The sequence below is a fragment of the Rattus rattus genome, chromosome 5 (genome assembly GCF_011064425.1).
Source record: "Rattus rattus isolate New Zealand chromosome 5, Rrattus_CSIRO_v1, whole genome shotgun sequence".
Taxonomy (NCBI): Eukaryota; Metazoa; Chordata; class Mammalia; order Rodentia; family Muridae; genus Rattus; species Rattus rattus.
In genome coordinates, this window is record NC_046158.1 from 105490659 (window position 1) to 105509201 (window position 18543).

The following is an 18543-nucleotide window of genomic DNA, read 5'->3' on the forward strand; positions in this document are numbered from 1 at the left end:
TATTATATGGATTAAGAACAAAAAACCCACTAACTGAATGCCAGTCAATAATGTTAAAAGAGATATTTCACCAGATCATGGTGTTTGTGAATTCAGGCTTTAAATGTACAAGATGTGCTTGTGATTCCAAATTCTCTTCAATAAACCTTTCCCTCTCCTCTCTCTTCTTCCTCTCTCACTCTTCCCTCACTCTCCATTTCTCTCTCTCTCTCTCTCTCTCTCTCTCTCTCTCTCTCTCTCTCTCTCTCTCTCTCTTCCTCTCTTGAATAAACCTGTGTGTGTGTGTTTGTGAAAAAATAAAAATTTAAAAAAAAAAAAAACCTTTCCCTCTCCCTCATTCACATCAAGTCATTTTTTTTTTTTTTTTTTGCAGGGCCTTACACAAGAGCACAGAGAAGAGGCGGGAGAGAGCCTGGAAGTGTCCAGCAGAGTTAGCCCTGAGGCACTGTCTTCAGTACCCCATGCCAGTGAGCGGGACGATAACAAAACAATCTACACGTGGCAAACTTTTAGAGAACAAATTCTCTGGATCCCAGTTTACATTCGGTGCTCTAGGTTCACTAGTTTTTGGTCGGTTGGTTTAGGGTGTGTGTGTGTGTGTGTGTGTGTGTGTGTGTGTGTGGTTAGTTTTTTAAGACAGTGGTTTCTCTGTATAGCTCTTGCTATCCTTGTATTGCTCTGGAGACCAGGCTGGCCTTGAACTCACTGAGCCCCACCACCGCTGGGATCAAAGGCGTGCCTCTGCCCTCACTTCCTTAGTTCTGCACTCTGATGAACACTCAAGATCTCCTTGAAATTCTTTACTAAAAGCATCTTATCTGATACAAATGTTGTGCTATTTATAGATGAAATATGCCAGTTCCTGGGATTTGCTTTAAAATAATACAAAGAAAGTTCACAGAGGAATTAAGATTTACCATGAGAAAAGTTTTCGAAGGTACATGAAAGGCATGCAGGAGTTGATGTATGCATAAAATTCTTTAAAAATTTACATGAAAAATTTAAAAACAAGGAATAAAGCAAAAAAAAAATAAAAATCAGAAATTTCTGGTGGTGTACACCTTTAATCTCAGTACTTGGAAGGCAGAGGCAGATCTCTAAGTCTGACACAGTCTGGTCTACAGAGCAAGTTCCAGGCCAGCCAAGGCTACACAGAAACCCTGACGGGAGGGGTGTGTGTGTGTCAGACTTTTGTGCTGTTGTGAGTAGAGTGAATGTAGATTCCTAGCCCTCCAAGCTCCTAAGCCCAGCCCTTTTGCTTTGCCCCTGGAAATGAACAGGTGTGTCTTATGCCTGGTCCACACTACCTTCTACACTCCTATTGGTTTGGTAATATTTCTTCTCTCCGTCTTTTCTTTCTTTGTTTTGTTTTTGTTTTTGTTTTTAGTTTTTGTGAGACAGGGTCTCACTGTGTAGCCTTGGATGTCCTGAAATTTACTATACAGATCTACCTGCCTCTGTCTCCATGGTCACATTTCTTACAATTTTACAAGTAGCAAACTCTTTTTTTCCCCTTTTTTCAGGAGCAACTGAGGCTCCATCTTTGTTACTCTGTGAATTATCAAGTCTCTCCCTGGCAACTAGATATTACAATCACACCAAACTAGGAGAGGCCAAAGTCTTTAAAACAAACAACTTGTATTCATAGAGTACATAATGTCTATCATTAAGAAAATAAAATGATGGGAAGGGGATAAAAAAAGAAAATGAGCCATTAATTAAAAAGACAGTTTAATTAGGGGCTGAATAAATGGCTCAGCATAAATACTGGATAACTAACTTTATCAAGGAGGAAGAGAGGAGCAGAAGAGTAGACATAAAAGCGACCTTACAACATTAAGATCACTCTCACCCAGTCTGTGGTAAAAGGAGCTCCATTTGCCATCAAAATACGGACTTCGTCATCTTGGCCTGCCCGTGCCGCTTCCAAAAGCTTCTTCCCCAAATCTACCAGGGACATCTAAATGAAACACACGAACTGACATCACAATTTCCATTACAAACGGTGACATGACTTCCCCTCATTCGTCCGTCCATTCTCGGTTATCCCTTCAAAAGTGGTACTGTTAATCTAAAACTATTGATCACACAAAGCAATTTATATTTGGATTCCTGAAATGTATTTATTTCTCTTCTCACTAAAATTTTGCCTGGGTAAATTTGGTTTAAACTCTTCACATATGGCCAGCAAAGACAGACGAGGAAAGGAGGCAGGTACCATGAATCTAAGAATGAACATTGGCAACTGTTCTTATTGGAGCCTAATACCATTGTCAAAGTAGAATTAAAGCATAAGACACTGTCCTGTCACTGATATAAGCTGCTCTACCATACTCTTCTCTGAAACAGCAAGTGTGCTCAAATTCTGAAACAAATTTCTTCTACTCTTCAAATCTTCCAGAAAGTACAATTCGCACTCCATGCAAGCTCTAAAAGGGAGTCGAATGGTCTTATGAATAGTTCATGTGTATCATTAAGAATCTATAAGAGGTTTAATCTTGAATCTAAGAGTTCTGTAAAGACTAATGTCCCAGCCAAGGGCGGGAGGAAGGAGGCAGCGAGGACAATCATGCATGTGTCAGGAGAGATCATGGCAGGACTCTACAGGTGAGCAAAGACCTGAGGTGCTCAGCAGTGCTCAGATTTCAGACACAGTTGTGCTATGGAATAATAAAGTTTCCAAATCCAGAAAGCCTTCGAGCTTGAAGCTCAATCTGTGGTACTGTATAAAAGGAGGACTGCAGGCCTGTAGGGGAGTGAAAACATGGAATCTTTTTGAGATTTAGTAAGAAAAAGATACAGCTAGGATTCAAATTTGTCTAAAAAGGAATGCGCTCACAAGGTTAAAGTCATGAAGGAGGAGTAACAGGTGGACGAGAGTAACCAAACTCAGGTGAAAGAGCTGTCACTCAAGAAAAGCCAACGAGAAACTGACAGGGCTTGGAAGAGTTATTTCTTCCAGGAAGGAATAAAATATTCTACAAACTTGGAAGAAATGTTAGTAGGTACAAAACTACAGGAGAAAATGCCCACACACCAAGCCCAGGAAGAACCACAGAAAGCCATGAACACTCAGTGGTGCACACGCACAGATGAGACTTTGTAAGTGCTATTCTGTGTGCGACAGTAAAAGTCGGTACTGGACCCTGTGCTCAGGTTTTCCTTTGTGTGCTTTGTCTGTCTGAATGTGACACTCACGAGATTTCTTTTACCTTTGTCCTTCTGGGGGATTTTCACCTTTCCCTCTCTCCCATTTCCTGTGTAACTCAAGGTCTTTAATCTCTGCAAACACTAAACTTCTGATCTCTGATAAATGTCTTTCCTAGAGATGATGCAAGGCCTTATCAGTAACCATCAAAGGAACCTTAAACAGTCATTTTCGATTAAAGACTACATAATCTGTAGAAGAAAAGCTGACCCCTCTCCTAGAAGCAGAGCAAAATCCCCATTCCTGAACTCGTGTCTGTAGAGTAGACGAGCCAGACTTCACTTACGTGTCTCCAAAGTAAGACGTCCTTAAGTAAGAACCTGTAACCGCTGTATACAAAGCAAGCATCTTGCAGTGTTTATAACCTGGCAAACCCATTTGGCATGTACAGTGCCAGACAGAATCTGGAGAGCCATTACAGAGCGCCAGACTAGGTTTTCTCCTTCTGAAATTAGTCTCTTTTTCCATTTTGATTCATGTACATTCTGGACAGTAGGCCCTTGGCTAAATACAAAATTATCAGGGACTCGGCTTCAAGTCCTGATTTCTTGACTCTCTACCCTATTTTCTTTGATGTCATGCTATCTTCTATGCACAGGTACACGTTCTTGAAAGTGACTTGTAAAGCATTTAGCATATCTGAAATCTGCACTCTTCACAGACTCCTACACATATTCCACTTCAGATTAGTTTTGCAAATTATACAGAGGCAGAAAAGCATTTTAATAAGATAAATTTCATTTATAAATGATCTGTATTAGAATATAATAAATCTCTAGTTATAGACAATTACTACCCACACTATACAACAGATACCTTCTATTTTAGCTACTGATTAAAAGAAAGAGGTCTAACTCAAAATAAATATGGGGAGAAAACATAAACAAGAGTCTATAGTAGTGGTAAAAGAACATGGTGACCATGTAGTCTTCAAAATGAAAGAACAGCTGACTATCACCAGCAGATGTCAAATAATTTTAAAGTAATTTCTACTCTATTGGAGGGTGATTGAAACTCACACTTTTATACACTGCTCTATTATGTATGCCAACAATGGTAAAAGTTAACCAGTGTTAACTTAATTTAGCAAACTTATTAAAAGTTCTAAGAATGTAAAAAAAATCCATTAATTAAATTATTACCCTTCTATTAACCTACTGGAAGTGGGAAAGATAGGTAAGTTATAATGAGAATAATCTAAAGAAAGAAAAGTAGTTCAATTAGAGAACCTAATACCACTGGAGGCAACCATTTAATTAGTCTTATGCTATATAACAAAATTTATGTGATGCTTAGCAAATAGGCATAGTTTGAACATCAAAGAACAAAATATAATCGGGTAGGCTGACACACAGATGTAATTTCAGAGACTTTGAGGCTGAAGTAGATAAAAGTATCCTAAGTTCAAGACCAGCCTGGGCTATACAGCCTGCCTTGAGATATATTTCTATTATACTATTGAACCATTTGTTAATATTTTTATTATATATTACTAAGTGTATATGTGTGTATATAGTACTAAAATTATATATATATGTTATATATAGTACTTAACTATTAACGAGTGATCTAATAGTAAGGTTATAGGGAAGTTCCCCATTTTATAGTTTCTGTAATTTTTAGGGACCAGATTACACTGTGGAGCTGTCAAGTAAGCGAACACACACTGAAGAGGTCTCACATGCCTGCCTTACTAAACAGGAGGAGTTTTATAGAACATGTGAGTAAATTCTCCCCCATAACCCCAAACTTCAGTTATTCAAAACCTACCGTTTTAAGGCCCTGTCACTGAAGCTACTGTTGACTTTTTAAACCATAAACAATGTAACAGATTAATGTCACTAGACTAAGAAATCAGTGGGTCTCAAAAGTATCAATATTGTCCCCCAGATGCCCTTTGTTTACACAGGGAAATATTGGAAAGATTAAAAGGTGGGGAAGGGGGGTTGGGATTTAGCTCAGTGGTAGAGCGCTTGCCTAGGAAGCGCAAGGCCCTGGGTTCGATCCCCAGCTCCGAAAAAAAGAACCAAAAAAAAAAAAAAAAAAAGGTGGGGAAGGCTCTAGCATGTAATAATGGTCCTGTCAGAAATACTAGAAGTCTCACACTGGGGACAAGGGCAACTGGCAAGGAACTGTCACACGTTCTGGGTCCTGCACTGGAACAGTACATACTCTTAACCACCAAACCATCTCTCCAGCACCAAAACTGTAATTTTCATTTCAACTTAAGAAAAGGAATTAAATACTTTTAAAGATAGAAATGGATCTAACGGGAAGAAAATACATGAGCTCAACATCAAAATCAAAGATGCTCTCATTTTCTTGTCCAGATAAAAATAAAAATAAAAAAAAAAAAACTTTAAATAATGAAAAATACCAAAATGTAGCAAACATTTTTTCTATGCTCACCTGAAAACACAATGAAGTAATTCTGACTGGGACAAATTCAGTTGCATTCAGACAATGAAAATGACCAGGAGGCTGGGGGTTAGTTCAGCAGGTAATGGGGCTACTGTGAAACGTGAGGACCACAGTTCAGATTCCCAGAACCCACAGAACACCAGGTGGTTGGGATAGCCTAGCACCTAGAAGATGGAGATAAGGCTAGCCAAATTCATAGTGCTCTGAGTTCAATGAGAGACCATGCTCCAATAAATAAAATGGCGAGCAACTAAAGACATTTCATTTCATATGCACACATGTATGTGAACCCATGTATATGCCATATACACACATACCTAATGGGTCAAGTCTTCAGTTCATTCAGACTGTTTACTACATGTTAAAGCCTCAGGAAAAATTAGTATTAAAAAATAAGGGTTAGCAATTAAAATATATAGCTCATCATTTGATTTTCTCCAATAGAAGAAAATAAGTAAATTTTACTGGCGGCCAATATACCCAGAATCTACTGCATGTGACGTGTCACACCACTTAGTTTAATACTCCTTTCTCCTCGAGATACAAAAATACCCACTGCGATAGGTTCCACCTTGAATTTATTTACTATTTATGAAATGCTTATCACAGTCTAATATAAACCATTGCTTTACTTAAATTAAAACATAAGATCCTTCTAGAAACTTAAATTTCTCAAGAGCTACTTCAGCTCACAAGAATTATAGGTGCTGAGTGCCATCTAGTGGTTACAAGAGCAGCTTACACAAGCATACATGCTTAAATGGCATCTTTAATACTTTTACTTAAAAACATTTACAATAGCATGTAATGTGTCAAGAATCAAGACCCCAAATTGTATATACAACATAAACTGAACTATGTAAAAAATGCACAGAAAAAAACTCAAAACAATAAAGCATGATAATTAAAAATACAAAATGTCCCATTATTATGTAAGTTTTGTGCAAGGAGCACATATTACTCATGCAATAAAAACACTTCCATGGCTCAGGGTTAGGAGCACCGACTGCTCTCCAGAGGTCCTGAGTTCAATCCCCAGCAACCACATGGAGGCTCACAGCCATCTGAAATGGGATCAGATGCCCTCTTCTGGTGTGTCTGAAGACAGCGACAGTGTACTCATATGCATAAAATAAATAATCTTTTTTAAAAAAAAATCTTTACATTAAAACTAGGTTACAGGTAAGCTTAAAAACTTCAATACATAATGTTAAATGATGAAAGCATGTTTTAAATAGTGAAAAGATGTAAAATATTAACATGTATATAGCTGTATGTATGAAATACTCTTGGCAATCAGTATTTAATTGTCAACATTCTCATGAGAAAAAAACTTCAGGGGCTGAAGAACTGGCTCAAGAGTTAAGAGCACGTGTTGTCCTGTGTTCAGTACCTAGTACCTGCATGGGAGCTCACAAGTACCTGTAATTACAGTTCCAGGGGACCTAGTACCTTCTTCCTCTGGGCTCCATGGGCACTGCACACACTTGGTGCACACACACGCATACGTGCAGGCAAATACTCTTACACATAAAACAAAACAGAAAGGAATTTCACTAATACAGTCCTCAGAATCTTGTCACCTCTCACTGCTGTCCCCAATGTACAAAGAGAGGAAAGATAAAAGGATTTATTAAGAACACTCGTTTTCAAATGAACCTCCATATCCTTGACTTTGTCTTCTACTTTAAGAGAACACAGAGAAGCTCCTGAAATTAAAGGCAGTATGTCATCTGAAGATCTCCTTGTGGTCTCTGCTCCCTGTCTAATTCTTTAGAAGGGAAAAATGATCACCATACCCCCTTTTCTTTTCTGAAAAGGCCTTCTATGTAGCCAAGGCTGGCCTCATACTCAGTACCCTCCTACCTCAGGCTCCTGAATGCTAGCTAAATGTGCTACCATTTAATTATCCAACCCACATTTATCTTAAAAACAAAATAAACGCTAGAGATGCAAATTAGGGATGAAGGCCCTGCATTCAATCCTCCACTCCCCCTAGCATTCGCGCACACACACACACATCCAATCAAAATCTCCTCCTCCCTCCTCTCTCTCTCTCTCTCTCTCACACACACACACACACACACACACACACACACACACACACACACACCCCTCTCTCTCCCCTTGTATTTTCTCTCCCCCCTCTATCCCTGCTCCCCGACCCAATCTCTCTTTCCTGTTAGCCATTTTGAAGTAGACACAGTAGAGAGCTGAGGCAGGGAAAAAATGACCAGGAGTTCAAAGCTTGTCTGGGTTACATAGTGAACTTCAAGTCATTCAAGGCTATACAGCAAAACTTTGTCTCAAAAATTTTAAAACCAAAAGCTAATGATTTCCTTTAGTTATAAAAATCACTGGAATAGGGGTTGGGGATTTAGTTCAGTGGTAGAGCACTTGCCTAGCAAGCGCAAGGCCCTGGGTTCAGTCCCCAGCTCCGGAAGAAAGGGAAAAAAAAAAAAAAAAGAGTTCTAAAAATCACTGGAATATCCGTTCTATCCAAAGCAGAGTAAAGGGAGAGAATGGATAGCCTGGAAAATAAGGACCCAAAATAAATGCAATGGAAAGGAATTCAGAAAATTGATGGCCTCAAGGCAACAGCTGTGCCAGCCATGGAAGGCAAATCCGACTGGAGCATTAGGGCAGAGGTTGCAGGAAGGCAGCCTCCAACACAAGCCTTCTGCGAAGGAACTGCAATTTTTAATGTAGAGTATGGGGTACATGACGATGGATATGAGGCAGCTAAGTAAAATATTAAAAAGGGGCTTAATTTCTCAGAGAAAAGCAAAAATAGTAAGTTTTTCAGTCACACTGTATATAAGCATAAATCACAAAATGTAGGCTGAGCAATAGTCCCCAATAGTCTACACCCATAATCTGAGTGTTGACTTACACTAGAAAAAGAATATAGATATGGATTACCCAGCAGAGCCCAATACAAAGGAAGCAGGAGGGACTGAGATGTGATGAATTATGATCCTGACAGTAGATGTGAGAGACAGACAAATAAGGTGTGCTGGAACATGAGAGGGGAGGCAGGAGAGGGAAAGAGGAAAAGACTGGATTGAGATTAGTTTGAAGATACTAGAAGGATCACCATTCAAATATTCAAGAAAGATGCATGTAATAAGCCGTGGCCATGATGTTTTCTCACAGCCACATATAAGTCATTAACATAAAAGTTGGCACCAAGACTGGACTGTGGCTGTGAAGAACCCATGTTTGTTCTTTATTTACACACACACTCTTTAATTTTTTGAGGAATGTGGAAGGCTTTGGAACTTTGGACTAGAAAAGCAGCTAAATGCTGTAATCAAAAGTTTAAAGAGCCACTCTCAGAAAAACCTGGAAGATAGTAGTTGTGAAGGAAGTGCAGTCTGTGTTGGCCCAGTTCAACAGGTCTCAGAGGGGACGATACTAACAACTGTGTTAGAGGCAAAAATAATTTCAGCAAAAACAACTTGCCTGGAGCTAATGAAAAAGTAATGAAATACTTTCTTGGGCAGAGCAAACACCAAGACTTCAGTGTTGAGTCTATGTCATGGTTATTGACAAGCTATACAGATTTACAATGAAAAAGAACATGTGGGCAGAATTATGGTTTGGAAAGAAAAGGACCATTGAGAAGTTTAATGCTATACAGTCAAGGCATGTGCTAGAATAAAGGCTACAACTGTTAAGATTAGCACTGGTAAGAAGGGATCTGCTCTGCACTACGGTCAAAATGGGGAAAGAAAGGAAAGAGGGAGGGGTGGAAGGAAGGAATGTATGGATTATAACAAAAACTCAGTGTATAGTTCAGACTTTAAAAATAAACTTTATTTAATAGTGTGGTGGTCTGAATAAAAGTGGACCCCATAGGCTCATAGGAAGGAGAAGTATTTAAAAGGATTAGGACTGTGGCCTTGCTGGAGAAGTGTCACTGAGGGAGGGTTTGGAGGTCCCAGCTCAAGCCAGGCCCAGTAGCTCACACTCTTCCTCCTGCTGCCTGCTGGTCCAGATGTAGAACTCTCAGCTCCTGCTCCAGCACCGTGTCCACCGTCATCATCATAATGAACTAAAATCTCAGTAAGCCAGCCCCCAATTAAATACTCTCCTTTATAAGAGTTGCTAGTCGTGGAATTTCTTCACAGCAACAGAAAGACAAGTAGACACATATCAGATTTCAATTTCTCATGAACCATGACACATTCTAATGAGTTAGAGCCAGTACTTTTAAAAATCTGGGCATACAACATAGTTACACATACACATATGCACAAAACCACAGTAATGAGTACAAACAACCACCATATTTCCCACTGTGGGCTACTATAGAGTATTAGGGACTGAAACAGTAGCTCAATAGTACCTCTCCTTTGATATGTGAGGCCTAGCAGAGTTTTTAACAGCTTGAATATAGTTTTCTAACACCAAGTAGGCACACCCTACCCAACCCACTTAAGGTCTTGAGTTCCTTCAATCCAGAAGTCTCTCACTCTGGCACCCAGGTACCAGGTTTCTCTAACCACTCAAGTGAAAGCCACATCACGGCACTCCTTCCCTTACCTAGCTCTGCTCCTTTCTATTCTGTTCATACCCAACACCAGAAACTGCTTACTACACCCTCCACTCAAATGACAGCTCCCACAACAAGGACTTGGTCTTAGTTTTGCTTTTTTTAAAACAGGGTTTCTATGTAGCCCTGGCTGTCCAGGAACTTGCTCCAACTCAAGATCCACCTGCCTCTGCACCACTCCTCCTTACCCTCCGATGCTGGGATTAAAGGAGTGCACCAACACCGCCTCACTGGTTTATTTTACTTATTACCATGAGATCTGAACAGAGATCAACATGGCTAAGAGCTTCTGAGTAAGAAGCCATGATGCCTCAGAGTAAGGAGTAAGGTCAAAGCCGCAAATGTAATATGAAAAGTGTGAGTATCAGAAAATAGACTTTACCCTGCAGACTACTGGGGTTATTCAAAGTGTTGATTATTCAAACATTTATTGAGCACAGGTTCAATCCATGTTGCTTGGCACAGTGGTCAGTATAAAGGTTAACGGTGTAGTGGAGTACAAAGGCCAAAGCCAAACTCTCCTTGAGCTTTCAGGAGCGCGGACTGGGAAGTTTTGGGAAATTATTCTGGCAGCCACATGCAGGATGAACTCAAGAAAGGAGAATCTCAAAAAAAAAAAACAAAACAAAAACCCTGATTGGTAGATATAAAGAAAGAGCATGTATCATAGACAACTTCAAGATCCAAGGTGGAGAAAAACCACAAACTTATAAGAAGACAGGAAGTAATATAGTTAAAGGTGATGGAAATGGAAATCCCTTAGCTTCTACTAAACCCTGAGCCTTCACACTCTCAGACGTTAGCAGTCCCAAGTTTCTGGGAAAAGAGCGGGGGGGGTGGGGGTAGGGGTGGGGGTTTGTGTGATGCTCTACCTTATTGACAAGAACAATGATACTGGTAACAGTATCACACACACACAAAAAGACAATAATGAAAAGGGGTAAAGAATAGAATATTAATATTAAATAAAGAGAAATAAATGTAAGCACCTTTTTTAAATCAAGCAACAGGGGCTGCAGTATGGCTCAGTAGTCAAAAGCACTTGTTCTTGTAGAGGACAGGAATTTGATTCCCAGCACCCTCATGATGGTACACAGCCCAATTCCAGGGCATCTAATGCCCTCTTCTGATCTCTGCAGGAACCAGGCACACACACAATGCACATACATACATGTAGGCAAAGCACACATACATATAAATCTAAAGATTTCCTAAAGAAAGTCAAGCAAATATTCACACTGGCTCCCTATAATTAAGATAAAGACAGTTATTACTGACAAAAAAGTCCTCTTAAGCAGTTTGAATACCGATGGTATCTAATAACACAGTAAGTTAGGAAAGTAGCAACCGAACCTGGAACAAAAACTGTAGCTGGGCTCTTAACAATAATGAAATAAAAGGAATGAGACACGTAACTAGGAGACTCGAATTTATTTTCTTCTCCCATTTTATGTCTGTATATCTGAAAGCAAGGGAAACACTTTTACAGATAATGAAGTAATGAGAGAGAAAAAAAGTTGTATGTAGCAGCTAGATTCCTGAAAATACAAGAAACCTCTTTCATTTAGTCCACAAAGTGGCAGAGCTGACATGCACTGTGACAGTATTTTTCCAGTAAATAGAAGAAATCAGAATCAACTGAGTTAAAGAGGAATAGAAGAAATCAGGGAAAAAACATGAGATACAAATGTATTCCCAAGTAGCAGGGGACTACTTGAAATTGTTCACCATCAGTTTAAATCCTAACCATTGAACGTCCTCACATATGCTGACTTGTGAGGCAATGCTGAAGAAATAAGTGATGGGAAGTTCTGATAAAGGGAACACAGAAATATGAACGGGACTAATGTCAAAATGCACTCGACAAAACTGTCTTCAGTCTGAGCCAAAAACAAAATGCTCACAAATGACTGGCTTATAGACATGAGGAATGTCTCTCTCATAGTTCTAGAGAGCAAAGTCTCAGATCATGGTGGTATGAACAGATAGCATTCTTTTTGCTGTGCCTTCACATAGAAGGGGGAAACTAGTTGTCTACAGTCTCTTTTTAAGTGCACTAATGTCATACAAAAGAGCTTTATATTTGCCCAGTTGGTAGCATATACCTTTATTCCCAACACTCTGGAGGCAGAGGCAGGTGGATCTCTGGGAGTTCTAGGTCAGCTGGTCTTCAGAGCAAGTTCCAGGACACAACAAGGGTTACACAGGGAACAGGGCTACACAGAGAAACCTTGTCTCCAAAGGGGAAAAAAAAAAAGCTTTGCATTTATCACTACCCAAAACACTCATCTTGAAGATTTAGAGGTCAACATGAATTTCAGGAGGACATATTCAGATCACAGTATAAAGAGAAAGATTGGGGGTGGGAGGCCCTACAAATGAAAAGGATTAACCAATCAGCCATATGGATAAAGGTCAAAGATTTTGCATAAGCCATTTTGAATACAAAGGTAAACTTTTTTTTTTTTTAATCACTGTGAGCTTTATACACCAAATGTTTGGATATAAGTGACACAGACACAAAGGAAATAACAGCATTTAATAAACTACACATCCAATACTTTTATTTCTTGTTTCTTGGGTTTTTTATCTGGAAGGTGAGACAAGGTTTCTTTGTGTAACCCTGGCTCTCCTGGAACTTGCTCTGTAGATCAGGCTGGCCTTGAACTTGAGATTCCCCAGTGTTGGGAATAGAGCATGTGTCACCACACCCAGCAAACAGTTTTCATTATAAAAGAAAATAACTTAAGTCTAGTGTTCAATATTGTAATTTTATGGTCTTAATCACTTCTCTCCATCTACCAAATAGGAGGGGGCTATATTAGAAAGAGGTGTACCCCTCACTATGGTAACACACTACTCACTTCTTTTAAAGAATCACTACATGATTAGTAAGTAGTAGCCTACCTCTCCAGTGTAATGAGACTGAAACACCTAATAATAGACACTCAAAATTCTTCTAGAAAAAGACACATTGTATAATTACAGTATCAGTGGACTTAGCATAATTTAAAAAATAGATTCACAGTGGCTGGTGAGCTGGCTCAGGAGGAAAGGGGTATTTTCATGTGTGTGATGCACAAGAACAGGATGCCACAAATGTGCAGGAGTGGAGTGGGGTCACATACCCCAGAACTGAAATTACAAGCAGTCATACGCTGTCTGACAAGGGGGCTAACAACTGAACTAGAATGCTCTGGAGCCAGCAGCGAGTGCTCTCAAGCAGGCTTCTCTCCAGCCCAGGACAAAGATCTTTGCGACCAAGCCTGTCCTGTCCTGACTGATCCTAGGCCCACATAGTGAAGAAAGAACCAGCTCTCAAAATGTCCTTTAACCTCTAGTTAAAGTGTGCCATGGCCCTCTTGCACTCATGCACAATAAATAAAAATACAAAAACCTTACCAGAACCAAAAGCAGGCCATTTAATATATCCCACTTAGCCTAAAAACGTGAACAATTTCCAGCTAAGATATGTTTGAAAGAGGACACTGCATTGAACTCCTTCCAAAGGTTACATAACATTAATTTGCATATATATGTGTGTATATAAATGCATATGTACACACATTCCATCCAAGATTATTGATTACAAGGGTCTGGATAGTGGGGCTGAGACCCCATAACAACTATGTACTAAGTTGGGCATGGTGGCTCATGACTGTAAGCCTAGCCTGTTAAGCTGAAGCAAGGGAATAAGTACTCCAAGTTTAAGATCAGCCTGACTACATGATGAATATGGAGAAAATTGGAGCTATACAGAAATAAAAACAACAAATCTATCAATTATTTAAGGCAGTAGTTCTCAACCTATAGGTTGTGATCCCTTGGGGGTAGTTGTAGGGGTGTGGTGTATTAAACAATGCTTTCACAGGGGTTACCCAAGACTATTGGAAACAGATACTTACATTACAATTCATGTATTTACAGTTACAAAGTAGCAATGAAATAATTTATGGTTAGGGGGTCACCACAACATAAGAACTGTATTAAAAAGTGGCAGCATATAAAGAAAAAAAAAGTGCTACTCTAAGGCATCATTGTAACCACTTTATATGTAAGAATTTATTTAATTGTCCCCACCATGATTCTAGAATGATCCCTACTTACAAATGAGACAACTACAGCACATAGGAGTGTCCTGTGACCAAAAAAGTTCCAACTGGCATCTTTTGCCTTTTTAGTCCATCGAGATAAATCCAGACTTATCTTTGGAGGAGAAATCCCTTTCTGCCTAAAACCCTACTGCGATGTCATAAGCATCTTCAGTCCAAATAAAGATGCACTAACCTTTGTGGACAACACCACAGTGCTGAGAAACAGGTCCTACTTCTAACTTCTTCTGGCACTGGATTTATCTTTTACAGGGACAAAGGAACAGTCATCCTTAGATAAGAAAAGGCTAATTACTACTGACCCAAAGTTGAGATACTAATGCTACAGAAATGTAATGTTTAGTTGAAAAGCCATGAGGTCCCTGGAAAGCTTTCCCTACTCACATTAAGTTTGCAATTATATATTTATAAACTAGAGCAAAGGGAGTGAATGGGTCCCAACACATAAGTAGTTTAGGAGACAAATACTAACAACCTTAATTTGTACACTACATGACATATACACAGATGTCAAATTCTCATATTTGTCAATCTATAAACAAGTTCCTAGATGTCCAAGAACCTGACTTGGCATGAGTCTCTAATATCTCCAGTGAGGTAAGGACTGGGTCTCATCAGTGCATTTAATGACAAGACAATTTGCCAGAAACTTGCTCACTCAAAACTTGAATCTCTGACTTAAAATTTCATGCGACAAATTTTGACTTTGTAATGTTTGCCTTACCTACACTTAAAGAGATACTACAGGTTTTTTAAATGCCAGGAGTGGGGGTAGGATAAAAAAAAAAATCAAGTTAAAATTAAGATCCAATTTTTATATGAATAGCAGCAAACATTAAAAATGCACCTGGCACTTTCTGACAACTACATGAAGAATGGCCAGATGCTTCCTGTTGATGGAACAGCAGAAACACGAAAAAAAAAAAACAAAAAAAAAAAAAAAAAAAAAAAAAAAAACCACTGAAAACTCAGCTTCCTTCCAAAGCCATTAACCACAAACTCATCTTGAAATATTACAGATTAATCACCCACATCCAAGAAGCCCAGAGTCAGGGAAGAGGCTAAGGCTTACACATGCAAATTATATATGCATTTTGTTTCGGCAAACATCTCACTTTCCACCGAAGTCTGAAGCTCCTAAGGTGCACGTGTCCTCTTGAAAAAAGCTAATTACACGCAGGTCTTTACAAGCTTGTTATATGTGCACATCATTAAGCATAAGGACTGGAACTTAAAATATCTTGTCACTTGAACTATTTCCAGATTTCAAGACTAGAGGTACATTAAATCTTTGTAAGGCTTAGACATCTAAATGCCCATCTTTTAGAAAGTTAGAGCCTTCTCCCTCAAAATACACTCTTTTAAGTTTGTCTTGCACAATATCCTGATTGTATTTAACATGCTGAACACAAGGATGGGATGTCATTTAAATAAAAAAAAGCATGATATACTGCGTTTTCCACTGGTTATGTGTATAATATCACAAGACGGCCTGCAAAAAGAGATTCAAGAATCTGTTTTCTGTTCAACTAGGCATTAAAAAGGTTTGCAAAAGTGTAAGACAGTGTGACTCTTGCCTAAGTCATGAGTTAACACATAAAATAACTTGATTTTTCACAAAATAAGAAAAATGAATAAAGGAATAAGCCATCAGTTTCCTTAAAACTTAAAGTCAGAGTCTGAAGGCCTAGGAGTCAAAATCTATCAGTTAAATTTAAATTAATCCGGGTGAATCTCTGCGAGATAAACTATCTTCTGCATACCAAATTCGGTGCGTTTTCAATTCTGGGAAGGCAACTACTTCACAAGAAAAAGCACACCAACGTTCTCTTCCCCACCCCCACCCCCCCAGTAAAAATTACACTTCTGAAAGTAACTTGCCTGAATAGACAGAAAACCAGTGTCTGGAGAAAGAACTCTTTAAAATTATTTCCATGTTATGAAGCTCCCATTCGGAAGTACTATGGGTCTCGCTCCCTGCTTTAAACAAATGTCTATTAGACACAGTGGAAATGGGCTTAAAGCAAGAGTTCCAAGGGAAAAACACAACAAGTAGGCCCGCTTAACTTCGCTTTCATTTTGGAGATGCACACTTCAAGCTAGGCACGCGGCTTCAACACCGTGGGAGACGTTCACAACAGCACACACAACACCAATCTGTGCCCTGGCAAGACATGACCGACGAAACTCGCGGCTTCTTTTCCGCACCCGCGCTCGCGTGGGTTCCGGCGGCGAAGTCTCCGGGGCAAGTCTCGGCTACTGAGAATGGCAGGCTCTCTCCCTTCGAGACTGTCCGGTCTACCCTGCCCGGGCCCGGCTGTTACCGCCGAAATCCGAGCGCCCCCGGTCCGTGGGCTCCAGCGGGGAGGCGCAGCCGGGCCTTCCCTCCCTCTTGTCGTCGGCCGGGCCCGGCCGGGCCTTCAGGCCGCCAAGACAAAGGAGCGGGCGGGGGCCGCGACGCCTGTCCCGCCGCTCGCCCCACCGGCCCGTACCCCCACGGCCATGGCGACCCCACGGAAACTCCGGCCCGTGGGGCCCGCAGGAGGCCGCGGCGCCTGGCCGAGGAGGGGGCGGCGGCCGCCACCATGTCTGCCGCCCCTCCCAGAAGCCAAGCGCCGGGCGGACAAAGCGCGGCGGCGGCGGCGCGGACACCCAGACCGACCCCGCCGACCCCCGCCAAACAAGCGGGGCCAGGAGCCCCGGAAACCCGGCGCCTTAATGCAATAAACAGGAAATCGCGGGGATGATCTGGGTTCCGGGGGAAGTGGAATTATTTTTTACCAGCGAAGAGATCAACTTCCACATCCGGTGGTAACAGGGCCCTACACAGACCCGCACTGACCTGGAAAAGCTTCGGGAGCGGCGGCGGGGGAGCAGCGGGAGGAGGTGCGGGGACCGCGGCGCCTCGGAGCCGGCAGGGCTGACGCGGCCCCGCCACACACAGAGCGCTTCGCTGCACAGGGCGCTATTTTCCGAAAATGCCGCGTCTGGTCGGCGCCCAAAATCCCCACCGAAAAGTCCCCGTCGGCGCGGAGGGACACGGCGGGCGAGCTCCCAGCATGCCTGCGGCGGCCTCGCCAACCGCGCCGGTTTCCGCCCCACTGGCCCAGGAGCAAGTCTGCCGCCGCCCTCCCCGAGCCCTGTTCCGGCGGGAAAGAGGGACGAAAGGGTCTGGTTTTGACTTTAAACAGAGAGAAAGGAAATAAGCCATTTCTAGCGTTCGGCCACACAAAGGCTGCGGCGGAATGATCCACTGGGCGACCGCGAGTCCCGGCTCGCCCGGCGCCTGCGCGGCAGCGGGGTGAGCGCTGCGGTGGCCATGTGCGCGGCCGGGTATTCGCGCCGCGTCGTGGGGCGGGATGTGTGGGAGTTGGGGTGCGTGTGCTAAGTTCTCCCCGGCGTGACACGTAAAGCGCAGGCACTTCGGGACGCTTGGACTTGACTGCGGGGTATTCTAAGAGATTCTCGGCAGGCGGAAGGGCAGCCAGGAACCTAAGAGTTAGCTTACCGTGGTCTTAGAAGGTACCCGGAATCGCTGGTTGTGGGGCCAGTGCAGGAACAAAGGATGTGTCCTCTTGCATCTGGTGTTAACTGGTCCTGTGTGACGAGGATGTTTCTGCGGTTTGTTTTTTTTTTCTAATGTAATAGTGACACTTTTCTCCTGTTTGTAGTGTCAGGATTTTTGTTTTCGAGGCAAGATTTTTTTTCTTTTAACAGTCCTGCCTGTCCCGGAACTCGCTTTGTAGACCAGGGTAGCCCTCAAACTCAAAAGAATCTGCCTTCCTCTGCTTCTTTATTGCTGGGATTAAAGGCGTGTACCCCCATGCCTGGTGTTGTATTTCATTTTTAATGTACCAAGAATTCATTGGGAGATGGTGATTTGTGAAGAAAAAACCTTATAAATTTACTTCACATGTGATTTTCAAAGTTCCACTTTGGTATATTTAACAGAGAACTCCACTACCCGTGGAACTTTTGGCATCAGGTATCTAGGAATGAGAATGTCTGAGACACAACCAAGAATTTAACCTAGGAATGAAAGGCTTAAATGAGGTCCAAATTGTTTACTGATTTGATTTGTGTGTGTGTGTGCCTGACCTCAGATAAAGACACTTGCCTTATTTATATAGTGAAAGTTTGTAGCCAGTGTGACTAAAACATAGCAAAGTAAACAATATGGGGATAGCATCGTTCGTCTTTTTTCTTTTGATTTAATATTTTATTTCATGGGCTTTTGTCATTGG

General features: G+C 41.3%; 1 protein-coding gene across 5 annotated transcripts in view; it reads right to left on the reverse strand.

Moving 5' to 3' along the window:
• Positions 1-17450, reverse strand: part of Gabpb1 (GA binding protein transcription factor subunit beta 1) — a 43158-nt gene extending 25708 nt beyond the window's left edge. For 3 of the 5 annotated variants that reach the window (XM_032904134.1, XM_032904137.1, XM_032904139.1), the window contains exons 1-2: positions 16181-16510; positions 1853-1960 (exon numbers count right to left, since the gene is read on the reverse strand). In XM_032904134.1, the coding sequence (XP_032760025.1) occupies positions 1853-1960 (108 nt within the window). In that variant the 5' untranslated portion in view covers positions 16181-16510. Of the gene's footprint in view, positions 1-1852; positions 1961-5617; positions 6499-16180; positions 16511-17141 lie in introns of those variants that run through there. The other 2 variants (XM_032904135.1, XM_032904136.1) reach the window with 2 other exon arrangements.
• Between the last annotated feature and the right edge of the window lie 1093 nt (positions 17451-18543).